This window comes from Octopus bimaculoides, chromosome 2 (genome assembly GCF_046866305.1).
Source record: "Octopus bimaculoides isolate indiv1 chromosome 2, ASM4686630v1, whole genome shotgun sequence".
Taxonomy (NCBI): Eukaryota; Metazoa; Mollusca; class Cephalopoda; order Octopoda; family Octopodidae; genus Octopus; species Octopus bimaculoides.
In genome coordinates, this window is record NC_142929.1 from 109,415,019 (window position 1) to 109,437,497 (window position 22,479).

Below are 22,479 nucleotides of genomic sequence, written 5' to 3' on the forward strand. Positions count from 1 at the left end.
CAATTTCCATTTGCCAAATCCACACAAAGGGCTTTGCTTGAACCAGGGCTATATGAGAAGGCACTTAACCAAGGTGTCATTGTCATGCAGTAGGAATGAATCTGGGATCACATGGTGAAGAAGGAAGCTTCTTAACCACACAGTCACATCTCTGCCTTAAACTACACCAGGGCACCAAGACCTTCTCTCCTGTATAGGCATAATCAGCTGGACAGTTATCTGCAAGCTTGCAGTAAATAAGGATAACTCTCTTCATGAATCTTTGAATCTCTGTTAATGAAGCCAAGCATTGATAATAGTGTAATGATGATGATGATTTCATATATATTTGTGCAACTTTAGTCTGTCTCTTTTCTTTCTTTTGTCTCTCTTTCACCTTCCTTTTTCTCTCGCTTTCTCTCTTTCCCTCCATGTCTCTTGCTCTCTGACTTTCTCTCTTTCCATCCCTCTGACTCTTCCTCCCTCCTCCCGTTACCATGTGACCAGTTATGATCTAAGGTGGTGTCATTCTTTTTCATGTTGCATTCAACTTCTTTTTCACATTGCATTCAACTTCTCTGAGCTCCTTGCTCTCTCTTTCTCTTGTGTTTGTTTTAGTCCTGTAGGACAGTTTTCACTCTCCTTTGCATTACTCCACACTTGTCTGTCTGCAAGCTTTTTCACTTGTGGTACACTTATATTCTTTTTAAAATTCAGTGGCATACCTGAACTAAAAATATAACTAAAAGTATAAGAGAAAAAAATTATACCCAGATTACATTGCGTCACACCTAGCATCATCTTGAGGCACACTAGTGTGTCACGGCATACTGGTTGCAGAGCACTGTACTAGCCCATGGCTTTTTTTGCTGTATATGTATTATTATTTTTTTGTTGTATATGTATTATTATTATTTTTTGTCTTCACCTGGCCCTACGGCCATATTCTGTCTATTTATTTAGTTATTTTGTCCCCCGTTCCCCTTGTTTATCCATCTTGTTTTATGTTTTGGTCACATTCCCAGCAAGTTCTTTTGCTGGTTGCCTCCAGGGTGAATGCGATATTATTGATAATGGTATGAAATTACACTTGACACTTTGACCAATAACTGATAAGGAATTAGTGACCTTCTGTTTGTACTCTGTTTGTCTGTACATTCAGTACATTTAATATGTTTTTCCATCTGTTTGTTTATTACTATACGTGTTTGAATTCTGAAAATATCATTCACATAACGCAATGCCCTCCTTATTTTTGATCTCTCTCTCTCTCTCTCTCTCTCTCTCTCTATATATATATATATATATATATATATATATCAATATCATCATCATTATTTAATTTCCATGTCCCATGTCGGCATAGGTTAGATGGCTTGACAGGATCCAATGTGTCCAAAGACTGCATCAAGCTCCAATGTCTGCTTTGACATGGTTGTTAATGATGGATGCTCTTCCTAATGCCAACCACTTTCAACATGAACTCTCTTCTCTCTCTCTCTCTCTGGCATGTAAAATACACCATTTTGAGCGTGGCCATTGCCAGTACCACCTGACTGGCCTTCATGCCGGTGACACATAAAAGCACCCACTACACTCTCGGAGTGGTTGGCATTAATGAAGCAGTGCTAGTGTTGTAAACATTATTGACCACACATATTCAATGTATGTGCTATGCTTGTTTGCTGGTAAGCTGTGATTTAGTGTTGTGGGGATGCCTCCCTCAAAGCGCTTGGTGTTATAAAACACCTGGAATTCATAAACAAGTGAGACAACTTCAGGTAAAATGCTCAATTGTAGGAAAGGAGGCAGGAATGCCATATAGTGAACCCAGTGCAAACTATGGACACATAAGAGGTGCAGTGGTATAATAGGAAGGTTATCAGAGAAAGTCGTGTTTGTATGTGGAAGATGCCCAAGAGTCATAAAAACTACAGATACTTTGGAAATTGATTTCCTCAAATGCCCCAAAAGTTCCTTAGAGGATTATTTTTGCTACCTAGGGAACCAAATTAGAAGTGGAGGAGGATGTGTGGAAAGTGTAATAGCTAGAGTAAGAATAGGAGAGTGAAAATCAGAGAGCTTTTACCTCTGTTGGCAACAGATAGATAGATATAGGGATATATATATATATATATATATATATATATATATATATATATATATATATATATTGTTGTTGGCACTCCATTGCTTACAATATCGAGGGTTCCAGTTGATCCAATCAATGGAACAGCCTGCTCGTGAAATTAACGTGTAAGTGGCTGAGCACTCCACAGACATGTGTACCCTTAACGTAGTTCTCAGGGAAATTCAGCGTGATACAGTGTGACAAGGCTGACCCTTTGAATTACAGGCACAACAGAAACAGGAAGAGTGAGAGAAGGTTGAGGTGAAAGAGTACAGCAGGGTTCGCCACCATCCCCTGCCGGAGCCTCGTGGAGCTTTAGGTGTTTTCGGTCAATAAACACTAACAACGCCCGGTCTGGGAATCGAAACCACGATCCTATGACCACGAGTCCGCTGCCCTAACCACTGGGCCATTGCGCCTCCACACACACACACACACACACACACACACATACATACATACATATATATATATATATATATATATATATATATATATATATATATATATATATATTTGTTTTGCAAGATTTTTGATGTGAAATCGTGTGTTGAAACAGATGTTGTTGTACTTGGGGATGGTCATATTGCCAGTTTAGCCAATAAAAACACACGCACTGTATATTTGGTGTTAATTTGCTTCAGCTTTATATTACATTAATCTTAATCTTATTTCGGCCAGAGTTCTTTCGTCACACTTCTGTGACCTCATCAGTGGTCCTTTGTTTCCTTCTTTCTTATGTGTGTCTCACCTTGCTAACTATCAGCCATTTTGTAAACAAAGGACCACTGATGAGGTCACAGAAGTGTGACGAAAGAACTCTGGCCGAAATAAGATTAAGATTAATGTAATATAAAGCTGAAGCAAATTAACACCAAATATACAGTGCATGTGTTTTTATTGGCTAAACTGGCAATATGACCATCCCCAAGTACAACAACATATATATATATCATCATCATCGTTTAACGTCCGCTTTCCATGCTAGCATGGGTTGGACGATTTGACTGAGGACTGGTGAAACCGGATGGCAACACCAGGCTCCAGTCTGATTTGGCAGAGTTTCTACAGCTGGATGCCCTTCCTAACGCCAACCACTCAGAGAGTGTAGTGGGTGCTTTTACGTGTCACCCGCACGAAAACGGCCACGCTCGAAATGGTGTCTTTTATGTGCCACCCGCACAAGCCAGTCCAGGGGCACTGGCAACGATCTCGCTCGAAAATCCTACAGGAGCCAGTCAGGCGGTACTGGCAACGGCCACGCTCAAAATGGTGCATCTCATGTGCCACCCGCACAAGAACCAGTCCAGGGGCACTGGCAACGATCTTACTTGGCTTGCCGGGTCTTCTCACGCACAGCCCATTTCCAAAGGTCTCGGTCCGTAGTCATCGCCTCGGTGAGGCCCAATGTACGAAGGTCTTGCCTCACCACCTCAGCCCAGGTCTTCCTGGGCCTACCTCTTCCACGGGTTCCCTCAACTGTTAGGGTGTGGCACTTTTTCACGCAGCTATCCTCCTCCATTCTCACCACATGTCCATACCAGCGCAATCGTCTCTCTTGCACGCCACAACTGATGCTTCTAATGTTCAGCTTTTCTCTCAAGATACTTACACTCTGACGGGTATTCACATTGACATTACACATCCAACGGAGCATACTGGCTTCATTCCTTGCGAGCTTACGTATGTCCTCAGCAGTTACAGCCCATGTTTCACTGCCATGTAGCATGGTTGTTCGTACGCATGCGTCATACAGTCTGCCTTTTACTCTGAGTGAGAGTCCCTTTGTCGCCAGCAGGGGTAAGAGCTCTCTAAACTTTGCCCAGGCTATTCTTATTCTAGCAGCTACACTTTCAGCGCACCCACCCCCACTACTAACTTGGTCGCCCAGATAGCGGAAGCTATCGACTACCTCTAGTTTTTCACCCTGGAATGAGATAGAAGTTGTTTCCTGTTTGTTTGCAGTCTTTATTGCACCTGAACATCTGCCACAAACAAAAACTAACTTGCTAGTTAACCTGCCTTTGATGTTGCTGCACCTCTTATGTGTCCATAGCTTGCACCGGGTACATCTTATAGAGTTACTACCTACTCCTTTTCTACATACTGAGCAGGGCCATCTACCTGAAGGGGTTTGTGTTTTATCTACCTTCCTACTTATTAGGATTTTGGTTTTAGCTAGGTTGACTCTAAGGCCCTTCAATTCTAGACCTTGCTTCCACACCTGAAACTTCTCCTCTAGTTCTGATAGTGACTCCGCAATTAGGGCAAGGTCATCAGCATAGAGGAGCTCCCAGGGGCAACCTGTCTTGAACTCCTCTGTATATATATATATATATATATATATATATATATATATATATATATACACACACACACACATATATCACCATCATCATCATAATGTCCACTTTTCCATACTCCATGGTTTGAATGAAATTGGTTGTGGTGGATTTTCTAAATCTAGATGCCTTTCTATCACCAACTTTCACCTGTTTCCCAGCAAGGTAAAATTTCTCTATGGCTAGACATGTTTTCACTGAAGATTGGAAATGAAGGACACAGCTTGCATGATAGTGACACTACCACAGAGTTATGCCTGCGCATGGGGAATGAAATTTCTCACGTGCCCGGAATGCTTCCAAGAGGTAGTAGATAGTTTCTGTTACTTAAATGACTGAATTAAGTGGAAGAAGATGCTCTGAAAATGATTGTATGGTGCTTGTATATGAACAGCAATGCTACATGGTAGTGGTATGTGGGCTTTGAAAACATAAGACATATGAAGGCTAGACAGAAATGAAGAAAACATGCTTTGCTAGATGTGCATGTATGACAAAGTGCAAATGTGTTAAGAGAAAAAATGCACATAAAGACCATCAGACAATACATGAAACTATGCCAAAAGGGAGACTGAAGCATGGAGCAGTACTTTGGCCCTTTGAATCCTGTCAAACTATCCAACTTATGCCAGCATGGGACATGAACATTAAATGATGATGTGATGACAATAATGATGGTATATATATGTATATCTGTCTGTCTGTCTATCTGTATGTATGTATGTATGTACATTTGTCTAAATTATAGGCACAAGCTTGGCTAAAAGGGTTATCTTGCATTGTGTCAGATTACAGAGTCCTCTTTACTCTATGATGCATTCATGTACTTATGACAGTGTAACCAGGAAAGGGGAATAGAAGAGAGAGTGATGGCCAAAGAAGAGAACCAGGATGAGTGGGTGAAGGGAATAAAAAGAGAGTAACTGGGGTGATAGTGTGATAGGTTGGGGAAAGAGAAAGATGGATAATAATGGAGGTCAATGAGTATGAGGGTGAGTGATGGATATCAATAGCAAGTGGCTTGATAGAGAAAGGGTAATGGCAAAGCATATGACATATAATGAGACTTGATGCAATCTCTTATACATAGTTCCTGTGAGGGGTGATTGCAGATGAGTGATAAGGAAGGTTGTTGTGGAAATTGAAATACGGGTAGTTTCAATACCATCCCTCATGATATGGACAGCATGGCATAGTGAATGAAAGAGAAGGAGAGAGTCAAAGAGATGAGTGAGAGAGTTGGACATGTCTAATGATCTCTTAGAAACATAGTGCAGTAAGAGAGCTCCACTGCCGCTGCCCTTGTGGCAAATTTCATGAAATAAAGAGAGCTCCACTACTACCCTTAGTTTCATTGAAAGCATAGTAGAATGAATAGAACAGAAAGTTTCTACAATGCCTCTGCTCCTCAGAGTTAGTTGGTTGCATGAAATCTCTAACAATGCATACTCAAAACACTTATCTCCACTTCCTTCATTTTCATATTATGACCCTCCCTAGTTCTGCACTAACAATTATCTTGTGTCCTTCCTTTCCAAAGTGTCAGCCTGTTGGAATCCTCTTCCATCCATGTTTTTCTCTTGTAGTTGTTGAAAATGAACATCAACCTTATAGATCTTATCAAACTCAGAAGACTTGCAAAGGCCATAGGAGTAATTTCTTCCTCCTTAATAAGCCATTAAATATACACATTCCCTGTATAATAGTGTCAATCTTATAAAATAATACAGGTTTATGCATCTCACACTATTGCCAGCACTATGAATTCCTTTATTGTTAGTAATGAATGCTTGTGTGAGAAGAGTTTAACATAGATAATCTGTTACACATCAGTCATCAGTTAAACTATGCAACCCTAGATATAATTATAAAGTAATCTAAGATGATTTAGGATACTGTTTTGAATCTGAGTATGAGAGCAGCCCCTAGTGTTCTGAGCCTTCTGCAGGGCCAGAGTAGGACTTGAATATAATGAGCTGTATCTATATACAGCCAGCATGAACTTAGCTAATAAGTGTTAAATATCTTGGTCATGGACACAGAGCATGGTAGTAATCAGATACTATTGACTAGTATTTCAGAAAGTTTCAATTTTCTATGATGATTACATTCTTTTATATTTAGATATATGTACATAGAAACATATTTGGCAACATTTTTGAGCTTACCAACCCATTTACCAAAGGGTCAACATCTTGTATCCAGTAACTGGTTTTGAACTGTGATGATGGCAAAGATATTTAAGTCATCAACATATAAAGTATTTGTGATAAAGTGAGGCAGCATATCCTACCTTCATAAGCAGAGAAGGCACAACATAATTGATATATGCATTCATAAACTGGTCTCAGAATTTTCCATAGATGAATGCAAAGGAGGTGGTTCCAAAAGAAGTATTAGTTTTCAAGCTATATCAAGAACATTGCTCTGATTCTTCATTTTAAAGTTATAGTAGAGATTATTCTCATTGTACTTTTACTGTATTTAGATGTATCTAGTTTGATATCTAGTTAGAGAAGGAAAATAGCACCAGGAACCTTTTAGACGAGTAGGAGGGAAAGATGACTTGTATCCATACCGAAGACCTAGCCTGAATATTTGCATCAGAGTTGACAGTGCTAAAAGTACCCAATGCAGTGATGTTAAAATGGACAGTAGATTAAATCTACCACCTAAAAATAAAAACATGACCCTCAAGTTGACTTCTGTCTGCTAAATTTCCTTCAAAAGGTTTTGGTTGACTCTTGGCTATGATGGAAGACACTTTGCCCAAAATGCACTCCTTATTTTTGATCTCTCTCTCTCTCTCTCTCTCTCTCTATATATATATATATATATATATATATATATATATCAATATCATCATCATTATTTAATTTCCATGTCCCATGTCGGCATAGGTTAGATGGCTTGACAGGATCCAATGTGTCCAAAGACTGCATCAAGCTCCAATGTCTGCTTTGACATGGTTGTTAATGATGGATGCTCTTCCTAATGCCAACCACTTTCAACATGAACTCTCTTCTCTCTCTCTCTCTCTGGCATGTAAAATACACCATTTTGAGCGTGGCCATTGCCAGTACCACCTGACTGGCCTTCATGCCGGTGACACATAAAAGCACCCACTACACTCTCGGAGTGGTTGGCATTAATGAAGCAGTGCTAGTGTTGTAAACATTATTGACCACACATATTCAATGTATGTGCTATGCTTGTTTGCTGGTAAGCTGTGATTTAGTGTTGTGGGGATGCCTCCCTCAAAGCGCTTGGTGTTATAAAACACCTGGAATTCATAAACAAGTGAGACAACTTCAGGTAAAATGCTCAATTGTAGGAAAGGAGGCAGGAATGCCATATAGTGAACCCAGTGCAAACTATGGACACATAAGAGGTGCAGTGGTATAATAGGAAGGTTATCAGAGAAAGTCGTGTTTGTATGTGGAAGATGCCCAAGAGTCATAAAAACTACAGATACTTTGGAAATTGATTTCCTCAAATGCCCCAAAAGTTCCTTAGAGGATTATTTTTGCTACCTAGGGAACCAAATTAGAAGTGGAGGAGGATGTGTGGAAAGTGTAATAGCTAGAGTAAGAATAGGAGAGTGAAAATCAGAGAGCTTTTACCTCTGTTGGCAACAGATAGATAGATATAGGGATATATATATATATATATATATATATATATATATATATATATATATATATATATTGTTGTTGGCACTCCATTGCTTACAATATCGAGGGTTCCAGTTGATCCAATCAATGGAACAGCCTGCTCGTGAAATTAACGTGTAAGTGGCTGAGCACTCCACAGACATGTGTACCCTTAACGTAGTTCTCAGGGAAATTCAGCGTGATACAGTGTGACAAGGCTGACCCTTTGAATTACAGGCACAACAGAAACAGGAAGAGTGAGAGAAGGTTGAGGTGAAAGAGTACAGCAGGGTTCGCCACCATCCCCTGCCGGAGCCTCGTGGAGCTTTAGGTGTTTTCGGTCAATAAACACTAACAACGCCCGGTCTGGGAATCGAAACCACGATCCTATGACCACGAGTCCGCTGCCCTAACCACTGGGCCATTGCGCCTCCACACACACACACACACACACACACATACATACATACATATATATATATATATATATATATATATATATATATATATATATATATATATATATATATATTTGTTTTGCAAGATTTTTGATGTGAAATCGTGTGTTGAAACAGATGTTGTTGTACTTGGGGATGGTCATATTGCCAGTTTAGCCAATAAAAACACACGCACTGTATATTTGGTGTTAATTTGCTTCAGCTTTATATTACATTAATCTTAATCTTATTTCGGCCAGAGTTCTTTCGTCACACTTCTGTGACCTCATCAGTGGTCCTTTGTTTCCTTCTTTCTTATGTGTGTCTCACCTTGCTAACTATCAGCCATTTTGTAAACAAAGGACCACTGATGAGGTCACAGAAGTGTGACGAAAGAACTCTGGCCGAAATAAGATTAAGATTAATGTAATATAAAGCTGAAGCAAATTAACACCAAATATACAGTGCATGTGTTTTTATTGGCTAAACTGGCAATATGACCATCCCCAAGTACAACAACATATATATATATATATATATATATATATATATATATATATATATATATATACACACACACACATATATCACCATCATCATCATAATGTCCACTTTTCCATACTCCATGGTTTGAATGAAATTTGTTGTGGTGGATTTTCTAAATCTAGATGCCTTTCTATCACCAACTTTCACCTGTTTCCCAGCAAGGTAAAATTTCTCTATGGCTAGACATGTTTTCACTGAAGATTGGAAATGAAGGACACAGCTTGCATGATAGTGACACTACCACAGAGTTATGTGATCTTCACAATGGACTTAGCTGACAACTAGATCCATCCTATACATAGCAACAATGATTTCACAAAACTCCAGAAGTCACAGTGACTTGGATATTAGATAAGTGTATCCAAAATATTTTTGTGCTTGGCACATATCTCACTGGCCTGGCTGACATCACTTCCTTGCCTAGAGGGCTTATCTCAAATTCCTTTCCTTGCCAGTAGCACTTCCAAGTTTCTAGAAGTTATCTGTAGTCCTTGGGCTGAAAGTCATCTACATTAGACTGGCACCTTCATTCACGTTGACACCAAGAACTTCTTCAAGGATGTTGCCATCTTTCCCTACAATTAGTTCTCTGGAGAAATGCTAATGTGGAATTTCCAGTAGGTACATTGCCTGACTGGTAGAGATTCGTGAGCACCTGACAATATTTCACATATCAGACACAACATTTCACATATTGCTCAACCACATCTGCTCACTGTTCTGAAATCGCTATACATGATGCAACCTCAGCACAGTACTGAGCTCTGGGTACCATCTGACTAGTGAAACATGTCTTTTTCCACAACAACTCTAAGAATAGAGACGGCAAGCTGATCATGTGAAAACTAGAGTAAGGTATGACAGTTAGGAGGCAATGTGTGTGTGTGATACCTCTATCTGACCTTTCTAGGGATAGCTTCTTCAGTCCATCTCAAGGTGAGAGAGTTGACCCTGCTTGTAAAATCGTCCTAGTTCCTGTCCACTTGAGGCACTAGTGTAGCTAAGTGGAGGCAGTTGGGCGGCCCTTTGGGATCTGCTGTAGGCAATATGTGTTTTTTGTGGAGTCTGGGGGTAGCAAACTGAAGGGCCACTCCAGGCAGCACACACTCTAGCTATGCTAGTGTTTGGAAGTCTGGTCTGAACCAGATTCCAACTAACATAATAGGTTCATTAGTCCTGTACCCAGCTACACTATCCACCAGTATGGAATTCCCTTCCCAGGTGTTGGGCTGCAAGCAGTTGTAGAAGTATACAGAAACTGTGCTTAAATCATATCCTTTTTTTCTTAACAAAATCAAAAAAAAATTAAAAAAAACTAAAGTTCAAATGAGTAAGTGGTTGAAAGTGCATCTAGTCATAAAATTACCTGCTCTAGTAATATCTAAATATTCCAAATATTTGTATGCATGTGTGAATATATACATATATAAATACACACACACATACATATATATATGTGTGTGTATATATATATATATATATATATATATATATATATATATATACAAACACACACACATATATAGACATACACACACACATATACATATGTATACATATAAGCATAAATACATATATATCTACATATATATATGCATATATATGTATACATACATATATGTACATGTATATATATATATATACATACGTGTACATATATATATACACATGTATATGTATATATATATACATACATGCATGTATATCTATATATACATACATGTACATATATATATATATATATATATATATATATATACAAGTATATATATATTTATACACATACATGTACATATATATACATACATGTACACACACATATATATATGTACACACACACACACACATAAATACATATATATATATACATATACAAACATACACTCACATATACATATATATGTACACGTATATAATGAAATACGTATGATTACTAAATTATAACACTTTAATTTAGTGTAGAAAGATAAAATATCAGATAATGAAAATGTCAATCAAGAATGGTAACAGAATCTAGATTAGGGACAAACATTTAACAAATAGAATCTGGCGTCAGAAGAAAAAGTGGAATGGAAAGAAACGGAAGACAGTAGAAACGAGAACGATATAAATTAAACCGAACGAGATGAAAAGAATGCCGAAAAGAAAGAGAATTAGAGAAGGGGTTGAGAGTAGCGAGTGTAAAAGATGCATTATTCCAGTTTGCAACTGGATGTAACGGAGGCGTTAAGGAACAGAAGTGTATTCAATTTCATATAATCGTGTAGCCGGCAAATGTTAGCTGTCATTACATATATACCTATTTATGTTTACAAAAACATTTGTTTTATGCTAATTGTGTGTATAAAAATTGATATACATATTTTGACTGGGCACTAGGCCAATTTTTATAGGGGAAGATGTAGTCATTTTTAATCAATGTTATAAGTAGCGCTGGTTTGTTGAAGCTCGAGTAGAGTAGAAGACATTATCGTCACTGATACATTTTAGACTCAGTACAGAGAATTATCCAACTTAACCAGCCTGGTGTCCTGGCTGCTCTCCTTCATCTCTACTTGTCCGTGTGTATAAATATTACTCAAGTCTGTTATAGTATAAACGCCATTCTACAGTCATTCTTGTTATTTTCTCAATGAAACTTTTCTCTGGCGAGAATATTTGTAGATACTAGTTAGTAGATATTAGTGAGTCACTTAAGTTTGTCTAGTTGTTCTTTTTATTATTACTATTATTAATAATAATATGGTTAAGTCGAACATGCAAGAAAAATTAAAAACAAAAAAATCCTTCATAATTTATAGGCCATCAATTAACAATTTAGATGAAGGAAAGGAACAGATAAAAATACATGGATGTGACATTAGCAGTAATACGGTCTTAAGTTGCTAATGAAAAACAAAAACATATTACTATGTAATGAAAAAAAATGGAAATAAATTTGAAGAGTATAAAATAAGTTGCCAGGCGAACGACATCGACTGTCAGTCCGAGATACGCCATTTACACTAGTTGGAGGAGGGGAGGCGTGTCTGTTGAATGAGAGGCGGATTTAATAAGAGTCACATGATGTGCCAATCACAAATACAGCTAAAGTTACGACTTAAATTCTTGTCTTACCGGGGGAAAGTTCAGTGTTCTCCGTCATTGATCGGAGAATAAAGTAGAAAGAAAAGAAAAGTGGCTGTTTTTTTTACTAACAACACCAGCAGAACATTTCTGCGTGCATTTGAAGCTTTGGAGTCTAACCTGTTTCGTAATTTTAGTTGATTTCAGCTCCTAACTAAAAAAAAATTATCGGGCCAGCATCACAGCCCTGATATAAGCGCCATTCACATATACACACACACACAGCTACACAAAATGGCGGCTACGGAAGATCCGTTTGCGTGCATGAGCGCCCAAGAATTGAAATATCTCACTGTAGATCGCAATCGTCTAACAGACCCTTCGGCACAATCACAATGGGCTGCCAAACGAATGGTATGGGTACCTCACGACTCTCATGGCTTCATTGCCGGCTGTGTAGTAGAAGAAAAAGGCGACGAAGTTGTCGTCGAAGTCGAAGAAACTGGCAAGCGGACAACATTTCACAGAGATGACATACAAAAAGCAAACCCCCCTAAATTCAATAAAGTTGAGGATATGGCAGAACTTACTTGTTTAAATGAAGCTTCAGTACTTCATAATCTGAAAGATCGTTACTATTCTGGCCTGATTTATGTAAGTAATATTTCCATATCTTTCGATAAGGAGGGGGTGAAAAAAAAAAAAACTAAAATGGTGTTTTAAGTTTTGTTAGTCGAGATGTGATAAGTGTTAAATATGCGGGCCGTTCATAACAAAGTCATAAACTGGTATTTTAAAATTATATAAATCAGTAGATGTTGTAAAATCATTGTCTTCGTTGAAATAGAACCCGCCTTCTTTACCTTTAGGTGTTTCAATTAGTCATATGCACATAACTTTCTAAGGAAAAATAGACGAAGATGCACCAATATTAATTATAAAATGCATTAAAATTTGTTTTTTTCCCCCCTTTGTATATAGCTTTATTAGTGTCACAGTCGGATTTTTGTGCTTTGAGTTGTATTAAAAAGTGACAATCGAATTGCATTAGGTCAAGCACACCCATATTCACCTAGCAACTTAGATCTTTAAAATATCAATTTCTTTCTTAACACTACCAGGTCCTACTCTAAACACTTTCATTTAGTACTCTTTTTTTTTCACCGGTGACTATAGTTGCTGTTTTCTCAAATATTTGTTCCTCGATGTGTGTGTGTATGTATATATGTGTGTGTGTGTGTATGTATGTGTGTGTGTATGTATGTGTTTGTGTATGTATATTTATGTGTGTATGTATGTGTATATATATATATATATGTGTGTGTGTGTGTGTGTATGTATGTGTATATATATATATATGTGTGTGTGTGTGTGTATATATATATATATATACGTGTACGTATGTGTGTGTGTGTATATATATATATATATGTACGTGTACGTATGTGTGTGTATATATATATGTGTGTTTGTGTATATATATGTGTGCGTGTATGTATGTATATATATATATATATATATATATGTATATTTACACACTAGTGTAATATGTATTTGCATGTGTTCATATATAGATCTACACATACAGTTGGGTGTGAGTGTATGTATGGTGTGCAATACTCCACACAAATATATTTACATATACACACACATACAGACTGTTTTTAAGTATTGTCATTTTGTTTCTTGACAGTCATTGTCATCTTGAAAACAATTTCATTATAGAAATATATATATATATATAATGTGTGTTTACCGCCCACATTTTTCTGGATAATTTTATCATAATCTGAAAAAAAAAAAAAAAAATCATACCCGACCCACCTCATTCTATTTTTTTCCCTCTAATATTCTTAATTAAAATATCATTCCTTCTTAGACATTATGTAATTCAAATTTCCTCTGATCGCCTTTATTTTTTTAACTGTTCATCAACTCGTCTCTTGATCGTTCTGTGACAATCTTTTAATATATATATATATATATGTCTGGATTCATTGTTTATATATTTGATAGACGTCTAAGTCTATTTCTCTCTCTCTCTCTCTCGACAAAAATACAGTCACTGCGAGATGTGTCATCAAACACACACTTCCCGCACCCTTTTAATATTTCCTTTTCTCTTTGTCAACATTGTTGACTAGATTTACCGTCTCTGAGGAAAAAGCAGACAATAACTTCCATTCGTTTTATATGTTCACGTCTGTTTGGCATGTGGCTTTGCTGTTACTCTAAACTTTAAATTAGCATTTAAAATTTCTCGTGTATACTCTCGAGAATCTGCCAAGATTCTATTTTATCAATGGGAAAGGTGTAGGCCGATGCTGTTTCACGGAGGAGTTTGCTAGCTGCCTTTGTACTTTGGCAAATTTCGACTTCTGACATCTACATCGTTTGTCTGTGTGTTGTGTTTGTATCTATCTCTTTCTCATTCTTTTTCTCCCTTTTTCATTTCGCTCTCTCATTTTTTTTCTCTCTCTCTCCCTGTCATATATTTTGAATGATTGATATACATGCATATATTCACATGTATATCTATGCACACACACATGAAAGGGATGTGTGTGTGTATTTACATAGTTATATATAAGTATATAGCTTCGTCTCCAGGTATACCTATAAAGATACAGAGGATGAGGTATGTATATATGTATATATTTATGTATGTGTATATATAATATATTCATACACATATTCATAAAGGGACATACATAGGCTTTTAGAAAATGTCACAAGGTAGACAGAAATTCCCTTTACTGTAGTGAAGGCAATCCACTTAGAAAAGCAGTAATTCTAATTAAAAATTGACACTGTGGAGGGTATATTTAATCCTGGTAGTGCAACAAAACACACCCAGCTCATGCTGTAAAGTGGTTGGTCGCAGGAAGAGGACATCCGGCCTGTAAAACAGTGCCATACCTATGTAATGCTCCAACTTGATAACTCCTAATTGCAAATACCATACCAATATTCAACCTAGTTGTACATAGTAAGGTGGTAGTGAGCTGGAAATACTCGGCCATGTGCAAGAACTCTTTTAACAAGAACCGAGCTGAAGTACATTCTTCTACAAGAAAATTTTAAGCATCAACCCTTTGACTGTAGAACATATTTTTTTTATCAGGTAAAAGAAAAAAAAAAATCAAATCAAATCAGACAAACAAAAGTCTTAGAACTGCTACTATTGCAGTAGACAGTTGTATGGTCAAAAATGGCCATTAAAGGGAATTCTCTTTCTGAGGGAAGGGTAGATTCTAAGATGCTTGTGTATGAACTGCAATGCTTCATGGTTGTGAGATGTGGGCAACGAATACAGAAGTTGGAAAGAAACAAAGCAAGCACGATCTCCTGGTTGTGTTATGTGAGTGTGCATGTTATAATGAGGCACAGAGGAAAACAAGATATAAGAGGAATTAACCGTTGTGTGCAAGAGAGATGACTGTCACTTTACCCATCTGTTATCATCCATATGCATGTATATTGAGTATGGATGATGTCTGTTGGATCAAGAAGTGCCGGGAGATCCATGTGGAGGGGACCAGTACAATAGGAAGACCTTCAAAAACATGAGCAGAAATTATGAAAGCTGATCTCTGAATGTTGAACCTCATAAAGAAGATGTGAAAGAATGTTGCAGAGACCTGTCCAATCCATGCAAGTATGGAAAAATGGTCTTATGGTGATGATATTTGTGTTTGTGTATGTCCATTTTCCAGGCTGACATGGGTTGGATGATTCAGCAAGATCTGATGTATCAGAGTATTGCATTGTGCTTTAATGACTCAGTTTTGGCATGGTTTTTATGGTTGGATGCTTTCATTAGAGTTTTTGTGGCCATGGTTTTGGACCAGCTGCACATTTTGCCTGTCCATATGCAGGATATTTTCACAATATACTCCTTGTGTGGATGGCAGTTGGCTCACAGTGAGCTCATCCATTGTTTGACAGGTCTTGTTTTTAGTCCTGCAAGGCAAGTCAGGTGGGGACGCTGGTTTAGTTATTGACCACCCAATTATGAAACGGGTAGTATTGGGTTCATAGTACCAGTAACAGGATGTTCTTGACCTGACCTGATAAATGCCAAAACAGTTTTACTTTGGTATGTATTAGGTTTGGAGATGAAAAAGAAATCAAGAGTGTTTAGAATATCATCTCAATAGGTGGGGGGGCTGAAACAAGTTAATGAAGAGAGATGAGGAGTGCAACAGATTTAGCTTTGGCACTGGCAGCACACTTGTAGGATAAGTGAGAGAGCCATGAGGAGTTGTGAGTGTTAGAACAGGAACAATAACTTCAGTGCAAGAGGAGATATGTTGGAAGAAATTATTGGTGGTTTAAGGACTTAGGAGTCTATAAAGTTGGTGGAGTGAAGGAAGTAGTTTGATCCAAACAACTAAAAGTGGGTGACCAAAAGTATTCTTTTGAGGCTTCTTCTTCCACATTAAAATATAGAGCCTAAAGTCCCTCAAGTGGTTCATTCATAGTTGTGCTTGAAGCTGTTTTTGCCTAAAGCTGTAAATGGCAAAAAGCAAGGTGCACAGTTTCTGGTAAAACTCAATCTGCAAGGACACTATCTGAACCATAACAATTTCTTTATGCATCATACAGCCCTCAAGCTATTCTACCATGCGAACAGTAGCCAATCCATTTGGGTCCCTTATCAAAAGGATTTCTACCAGTTTTCCAGAATCTTCCCTTCCACTTCACAACAATAATGGCTCATGAACACTGTTGAAAAAGCCTCCATATTCACTATTTGCTTTGCGTCCAACCACACACTTAACACACTTGGCAAATTTCCAATTCTATCCCCTTCCATCCTTCAAGGACCCCTACCTTGCATGCACATGCCAAGTGTGAAAATACCTTTTAGTACTACTTTCAAACTAACAAGGCTGAGCCAGACCCTAATTTCACTGAGTTCTTCAATTTTTCTTTCTCTACAAGAATCTTTGGAAACACTAGTGTATCTTTTTCCTGGGAAAGGTGACCCCTTTAACCCTGCCAGCTATTGCTCTATCACATTCACTTGTAATATCTCCCAGCCGTTGCAACATCATCCAACACTTTGAATCTATCTCCCCACTTTGATGGCCACCAGTATGGTTTCTGTTAGGCCATATTCACTGGTGACCTACTCTCCTTTGTCACCCATCGGTAGACTTTTACTTTGGAGAAATTTGCTGATCATAATGTTGACCCTTGATATCATCAAAACTTCTGACTATATCTGGCATGTGAATCTCCTGCTGAAACGGCCTATCTAGGGATTCCACTCTTCCCTCATCTCTTGGATAGGTAGCTTCCTATTAAATTGCACTATTCACACATGCTTTTTCTGTTCACTTTCTATCAACTCTGGTGTACCCTTGGGTTCAGTTTTATCCCTCACTCTTTTCCATGCAACAATACACTCTCTTTCACAGAAGACACTACCTTTGCTTTCCTACCTAACATTCTTCAATCATTTATTATCCACTCATAACCTCTAAATCTACAGGATCAAACCAACACTGACACCATGAACAGAGACTTCAGAAGTATCCCCCAATGGGAATAGGCAAGTCTTGTCTCTTTCAACAAAACCGCACCAATACTACTCAAGTCAAGAAAATACCACCAGACCACTCTCTTCTTAATCATGAGCAGCACTCAGAGCTCTCAAAATTGTTCCAGTTGTTGCGTCCCACTACTACTAAGGATGTTTCTTTTGGGAGAGCACGTCCTTAGCATATTTAGGACTGCTTCTTTTCTTTGGGGCAGGAAGACTTCATCCCCCTACAATTATCATAGGAGAGGCACACAATGGAGTATTGCTCTTACATCTGGGATGACATCTTAAACCATGTTTAGAAAAGGGTCACTTGTCTGATCGGCATGAAACCACTTACAGACCCCAACCTCTGATCCACTGACACACTGTCTTCTCTCTCTGCCTTTTCTATCACTTCTATAATGGCCTCTACTCATAGGAGCTGGATGGTTCATATTCCTCCACTCAAGTATTCTCCTATTCATCTCTCCTCTTATCTTTGTGTCCATGCCTCCAGGTCTTACACTAATCACTATGCACAGTCCTTCCTTACCTGAACACTGGCCCTCAATAACTCCTTGCCCATACTTTTCCTGCAGGCTTTGACATACAGAGGCTTAATAGGAACATTCATGGCATCAGCTTCATTGCCTTTTCAGATCCAGCAATTAAAAATATAAATTTATGTACAAATATAGGTGTGTGTGTGTGCGCACGCGTGCATGTGTATAGATGCAGTATATTTGAATGGTTTAGAAGTTTGCTTTGCAACCATGAGATCCTGGGTTCACTCTCATTTGTGACATCTCTGGCAAATGTCACTTTCTACAGCCTTGGGCTGATTCCTACTTTGTGAGTGAAACTGAATAGATAGAAATTGTATAGAAACCTATTGGAGGGATTGTAATTCAAAGGTTTGGTCTTGTGTCATGCTGTCTCTGCTTGAAAATTATACCAGAGATATTCATATTTGTTAAATGCTTACAGCTACTTATAAGTTAATTTAATGAGCAGGTGAACTATTTGATTAAACAACCAAATTCTCACCACTGAAACGAGTAGTCCATCCATCTGTTTATGGGTGGATGTGTGTGTGTAATATATAAGGTGAAGCATGTTCACATTTTGTGTATATGTATAAACATGTATGCATTCACACACACATGTATATGCATATGTATTTGCATATATACTCATAAAGCCAAGGCTGCATCTTTGGTCTCTTTCATAGCCTCTCATCTCTGTAATATTACATATCTATCGCACACCCCTCTTATCACTGACCTGTCTATAATCTATGTCACTGTCACCTTTGTCTAACGCTTTTGCTTTTAACACGTTTGTCTCTAGCTCTCCTGTTCCTATTGCTCATCTCTTGATGACTGTCACTGTACTATGGTACTGATGTGAGTGAGAATAGCAGTAGATCTCTTCGGTTCAAATATATTTCTTCTAGTGTAACTAAGATTCCCAGGGACCCATCTGTCCCTCTCTCCAGTGCTCCAGCCTCTCTCTCATCATTATCCCTAATGTATCACCATCTTAAGGGACTCCATCAGATAAATATACGTCTGATACTCTCCTACCCTCCCTTCCATTGGCGATTTAGTATCGACAGCCATCATTCACTCGCTATTTATTCATTCTTGCTATCCATTCACTCTCTCGCCCCTATCTTCTCTACTACTGAGGCCCCGATAAAATGCACCCAGTACACTCTGCGAAATGGTTTGGCGTTAGGAAGGACACCCAGCCGTAGAAATCGAACCAAAAATGAAACTTGTAGCAAGATGTACTCTTCTAGGAAAGCTGCAATGAACTGTCCATCACATCCAGCATGGAAGCGGAAGTAAAACCACGACAACGACTGTGTGTGTGTGTGTGTGTGTGTATATATATATATATATATATATATATATATATATATATATATATATATACATATACACACACACACACACACACACACATACACGTGCGCACACGTACGAGTTCCATGTTGATATGTAATAATATATTATACTATATTCGTTACGCGTACACGCATACTTTTTACATAATTGTGTGTGTATATACACTATGTATATATATATATATATATATATATATATATGACATACTGTTAAAATAACATTATAATAAATATATATAAAAATATCAATATAATCTTTTTCTTAACGCCTTATTCGTTGATTTGCGTGTGTTCATAGTTGAACCCAAGTTCACATGCATTGTATGGAGTACATGAAAAATTGTGCATTGCCACTGTTGTGCCTTCACGTTATTTCTACAACTGCTTATGTCTAGCCTTCCATGCTGCCTCAATGCTTTGTCTACGATGGTTCACGTGTTTTACTTGTTCACTCTTGTAGTCTTTGTCTACTGCATTACACTATTTTGCGAAAATATCGTATCACTGACGTTGTATATGTTTATTTTTATTTATTATATTGTAATATTGTATACCGTTTTTCTTCAGTTATTTAACGGCTGTCACAGTCTTAAGCGAAATTTGATAAGAAATTGTTATTTAATCTCTCTCTCTCTCTCTCTCTCTTAATGGTATGCAATTCTAAAAAAAAAAAAGACAAAAATATGCTTAACCAATGATTGTCAGGAAGGCTTCTTTCATAACGAAATTTTAAAAAAGTAAAAAAACAACAATTAGTCTCTCTCTGTCTTTTCCCTTCTTTCTCTCTGTCTCGCCCTCCCCTTTTTTTTCTGCTGCCTCTCCTTTATTCCTCTCTTTCTCCCGGAAGTCAGCACTAATCTTTAAAAGATTGGTCATGGTAGATCTGGTTATGTATCATCTCTGAGGAGTGGTTACGGAGGATGCTTAATATTTTGATAATTCAACTTTCGAACTGCTACACTTACCGTTTTCTTAATCATTCAGTCTTCTATATGTATATATATATATATATATATATATATATATATATATATATATATATATATATATATATATATACTCTTTTACTTGTTTCAGTCATTTGACTGCGGCCATGCTGGAGCACCGCCTTTAGTCGAGCAAATCGACCCCAGGACTTATTCTTTGGGAGCCTAGTACTTATTCATCTTAGTTATATGTAAATTAGTGTTTCAGAAAATAAAATACATTTGGCATGTCATATGCTAATTGTCTGTCGCCATACTTTTTCCTTTTCGTGTGACAACTCAAACGAATTTTGTCTTTATAATCGGAATTGCTATTTATGGTGAAAATTGGTTTCTTTGTTACCGAAAACTTGTGCTTTAATGACCAAACACGCCAGTTCTGTTAACCTCACATATATAAATAATTTTCGAACAATAGCCTTGTGAAGATTTAAAATTTGGGGGTGGAGTAATATGCTTCATTGTTTGTTTTTAATAGAATATTTTAAATACATGAACTCTCTCGTTCAATGCTTTTATCTTACTTTCTCAAAATAGACAAATTTTTCACAATGTTATATGTGACATCTGAAAGTATATGTTAAAAGAATTTTCGCATCCTGACGTAGCTTTTAATAGTTTTAGCTTTGATTACTATTTTCGATTAATCCTATAAGACCTCTTCCCACACCAGACTATTTAACGAAACGGAAAAGCTTTGTTTTCAATTCTTCGTTGTTGTCTGAGGGATGAAACTGTTCATTCCAAAGGATATGTATGTATGTATGTGTGTGTGTGTGTGTGTATATATATATATATATATATATATATATATATATATATATATCGAAAACACTATTTTTTGTACTTTAGCGGTTTAAAAAAATATTTTCTTTGTTTTAATGTCAGATAACACTTAGCAGAAATCCGCTGTTTTTAGTCTGAGGGTTTATTTTCTGAATCCGTAATAATTACCATAAAAATCATGAAGTACATTCTAATTTGCAAACTTGCGTTAGTATTTTGAAGCTAGAAATATTGTGGGTTTATTAAAACTAGTACTATTTATACTAAATTTTCATACTTTAAAATAAGTATGCAGTCCAACCACTTTGTTTTGTCTTATTGGAGAATTATCTCAGGACTAAGTTGTTCATTAAGTTACGACGGGAAAGAAAAGAGGAAGCCAAACTCTAACTGGAGAACTGGCCCGTATACTTGCAAGATAGTGGACTCAACTTTTAGAGTACCCAAGGTTGTGTGTGATTAGATCTGGTGATGGATTAAGACTGCCTCTAAAGAACAGGAACATTCCTTCTTATGTACTCCCACACAATTTCTGTTGACCAAATGTTTGTCAAAAGGCTTTGGTGCACTTGCAGTTATGGATAGAAAACACTTGTCTAAGATGCTACACGGTGGATTGAACCTGAGATGACATACTTTCAAAGTAAACTTCATGATCACATCATTGTGCTTGAGTCCATATTTAACGTATGACATTTGCAATGACTGTCATTTGATTGAGGCAGTGTCTTTAATATTTTTCAAATGGCAACAATCCAAAATCTTATAGCTTCATCTGTAATAATCTTGCTTTTGAAAGTTTGTCTGAGTGTTGTAAATATGACACTGGCACTAGCGTTGCAGGTTGAAAAACATTTGGTAATGGCTTATATCTTCTATCTGTTAAAAAAAAAACTGTGTTTTGCAGCTATTATTAGGTTCGTTTCTTTAGCATTTCAAAACCTTGTTATTAGCTTAAGGACTCAGGATAGTGTTCTGATGTTATTTTAAAATTTACTATAGAATACTTACCTGAATTTAACCTTTATCTACAGATATATGCATTTCTGCTTGACTGACTTCTTTTCATCAGTGTGACACTACACACTTGCTATCAATGTGACCCAGT

At 37.3% G+C, this 22,479-nt stretch overlaps 1 protein-coding gene across 1 annotated transcript; it reads left to right on the top strand.

Annotated features, from left to right (window-relative positions):
* Positions 1-12,448: 12,448 nt before the first annotated feature.
* LOC149137191 (myosin heavy chain, non-muscle-like) lies at positions 12,449-20,203 on the top strand. Its single transcript, XM_089338863.1, has 3 exons — positions 12,449-12,808; positions 19,038-19,093; positions 20,167-20,203. Exons 1-3 carry the CDS (start codon positions 12,449-12,451, stop codon positions 20,201-20,203), a joined length of 453 nt encoding a protein of 150 aa, XP_089194989.1.
* The last annotated feature ends 2,276 nt before the right edge of the window (positions 20,204-22,479 follow it).

Excerpts from the sequence above, each read along its gene's own strand:
- LOC149137191 (XM_089338863.1), top strand. The coding sequence starts at position 12,449 with ATGGCGGCTACGGAAGATCCGTTTGCGTGCATGAGCGCCCAAGAATTG. Across the intron at positions 12,809-19,037 it reads ACTATTCTGGCCTGATTTAT|CTCTCCTGTTCCTATTGCTC; the intron begins GTAAGTAATATT and ends GTTTGTCTCTAG. Across the intron at positions 19,094-20,166 it reads CACTGTACTATGGTACTGAT|TTATTTAACGGCTGTCACAG; the intron begins GTGAGTGAGAAT and ends GTTTTTCTTCAG.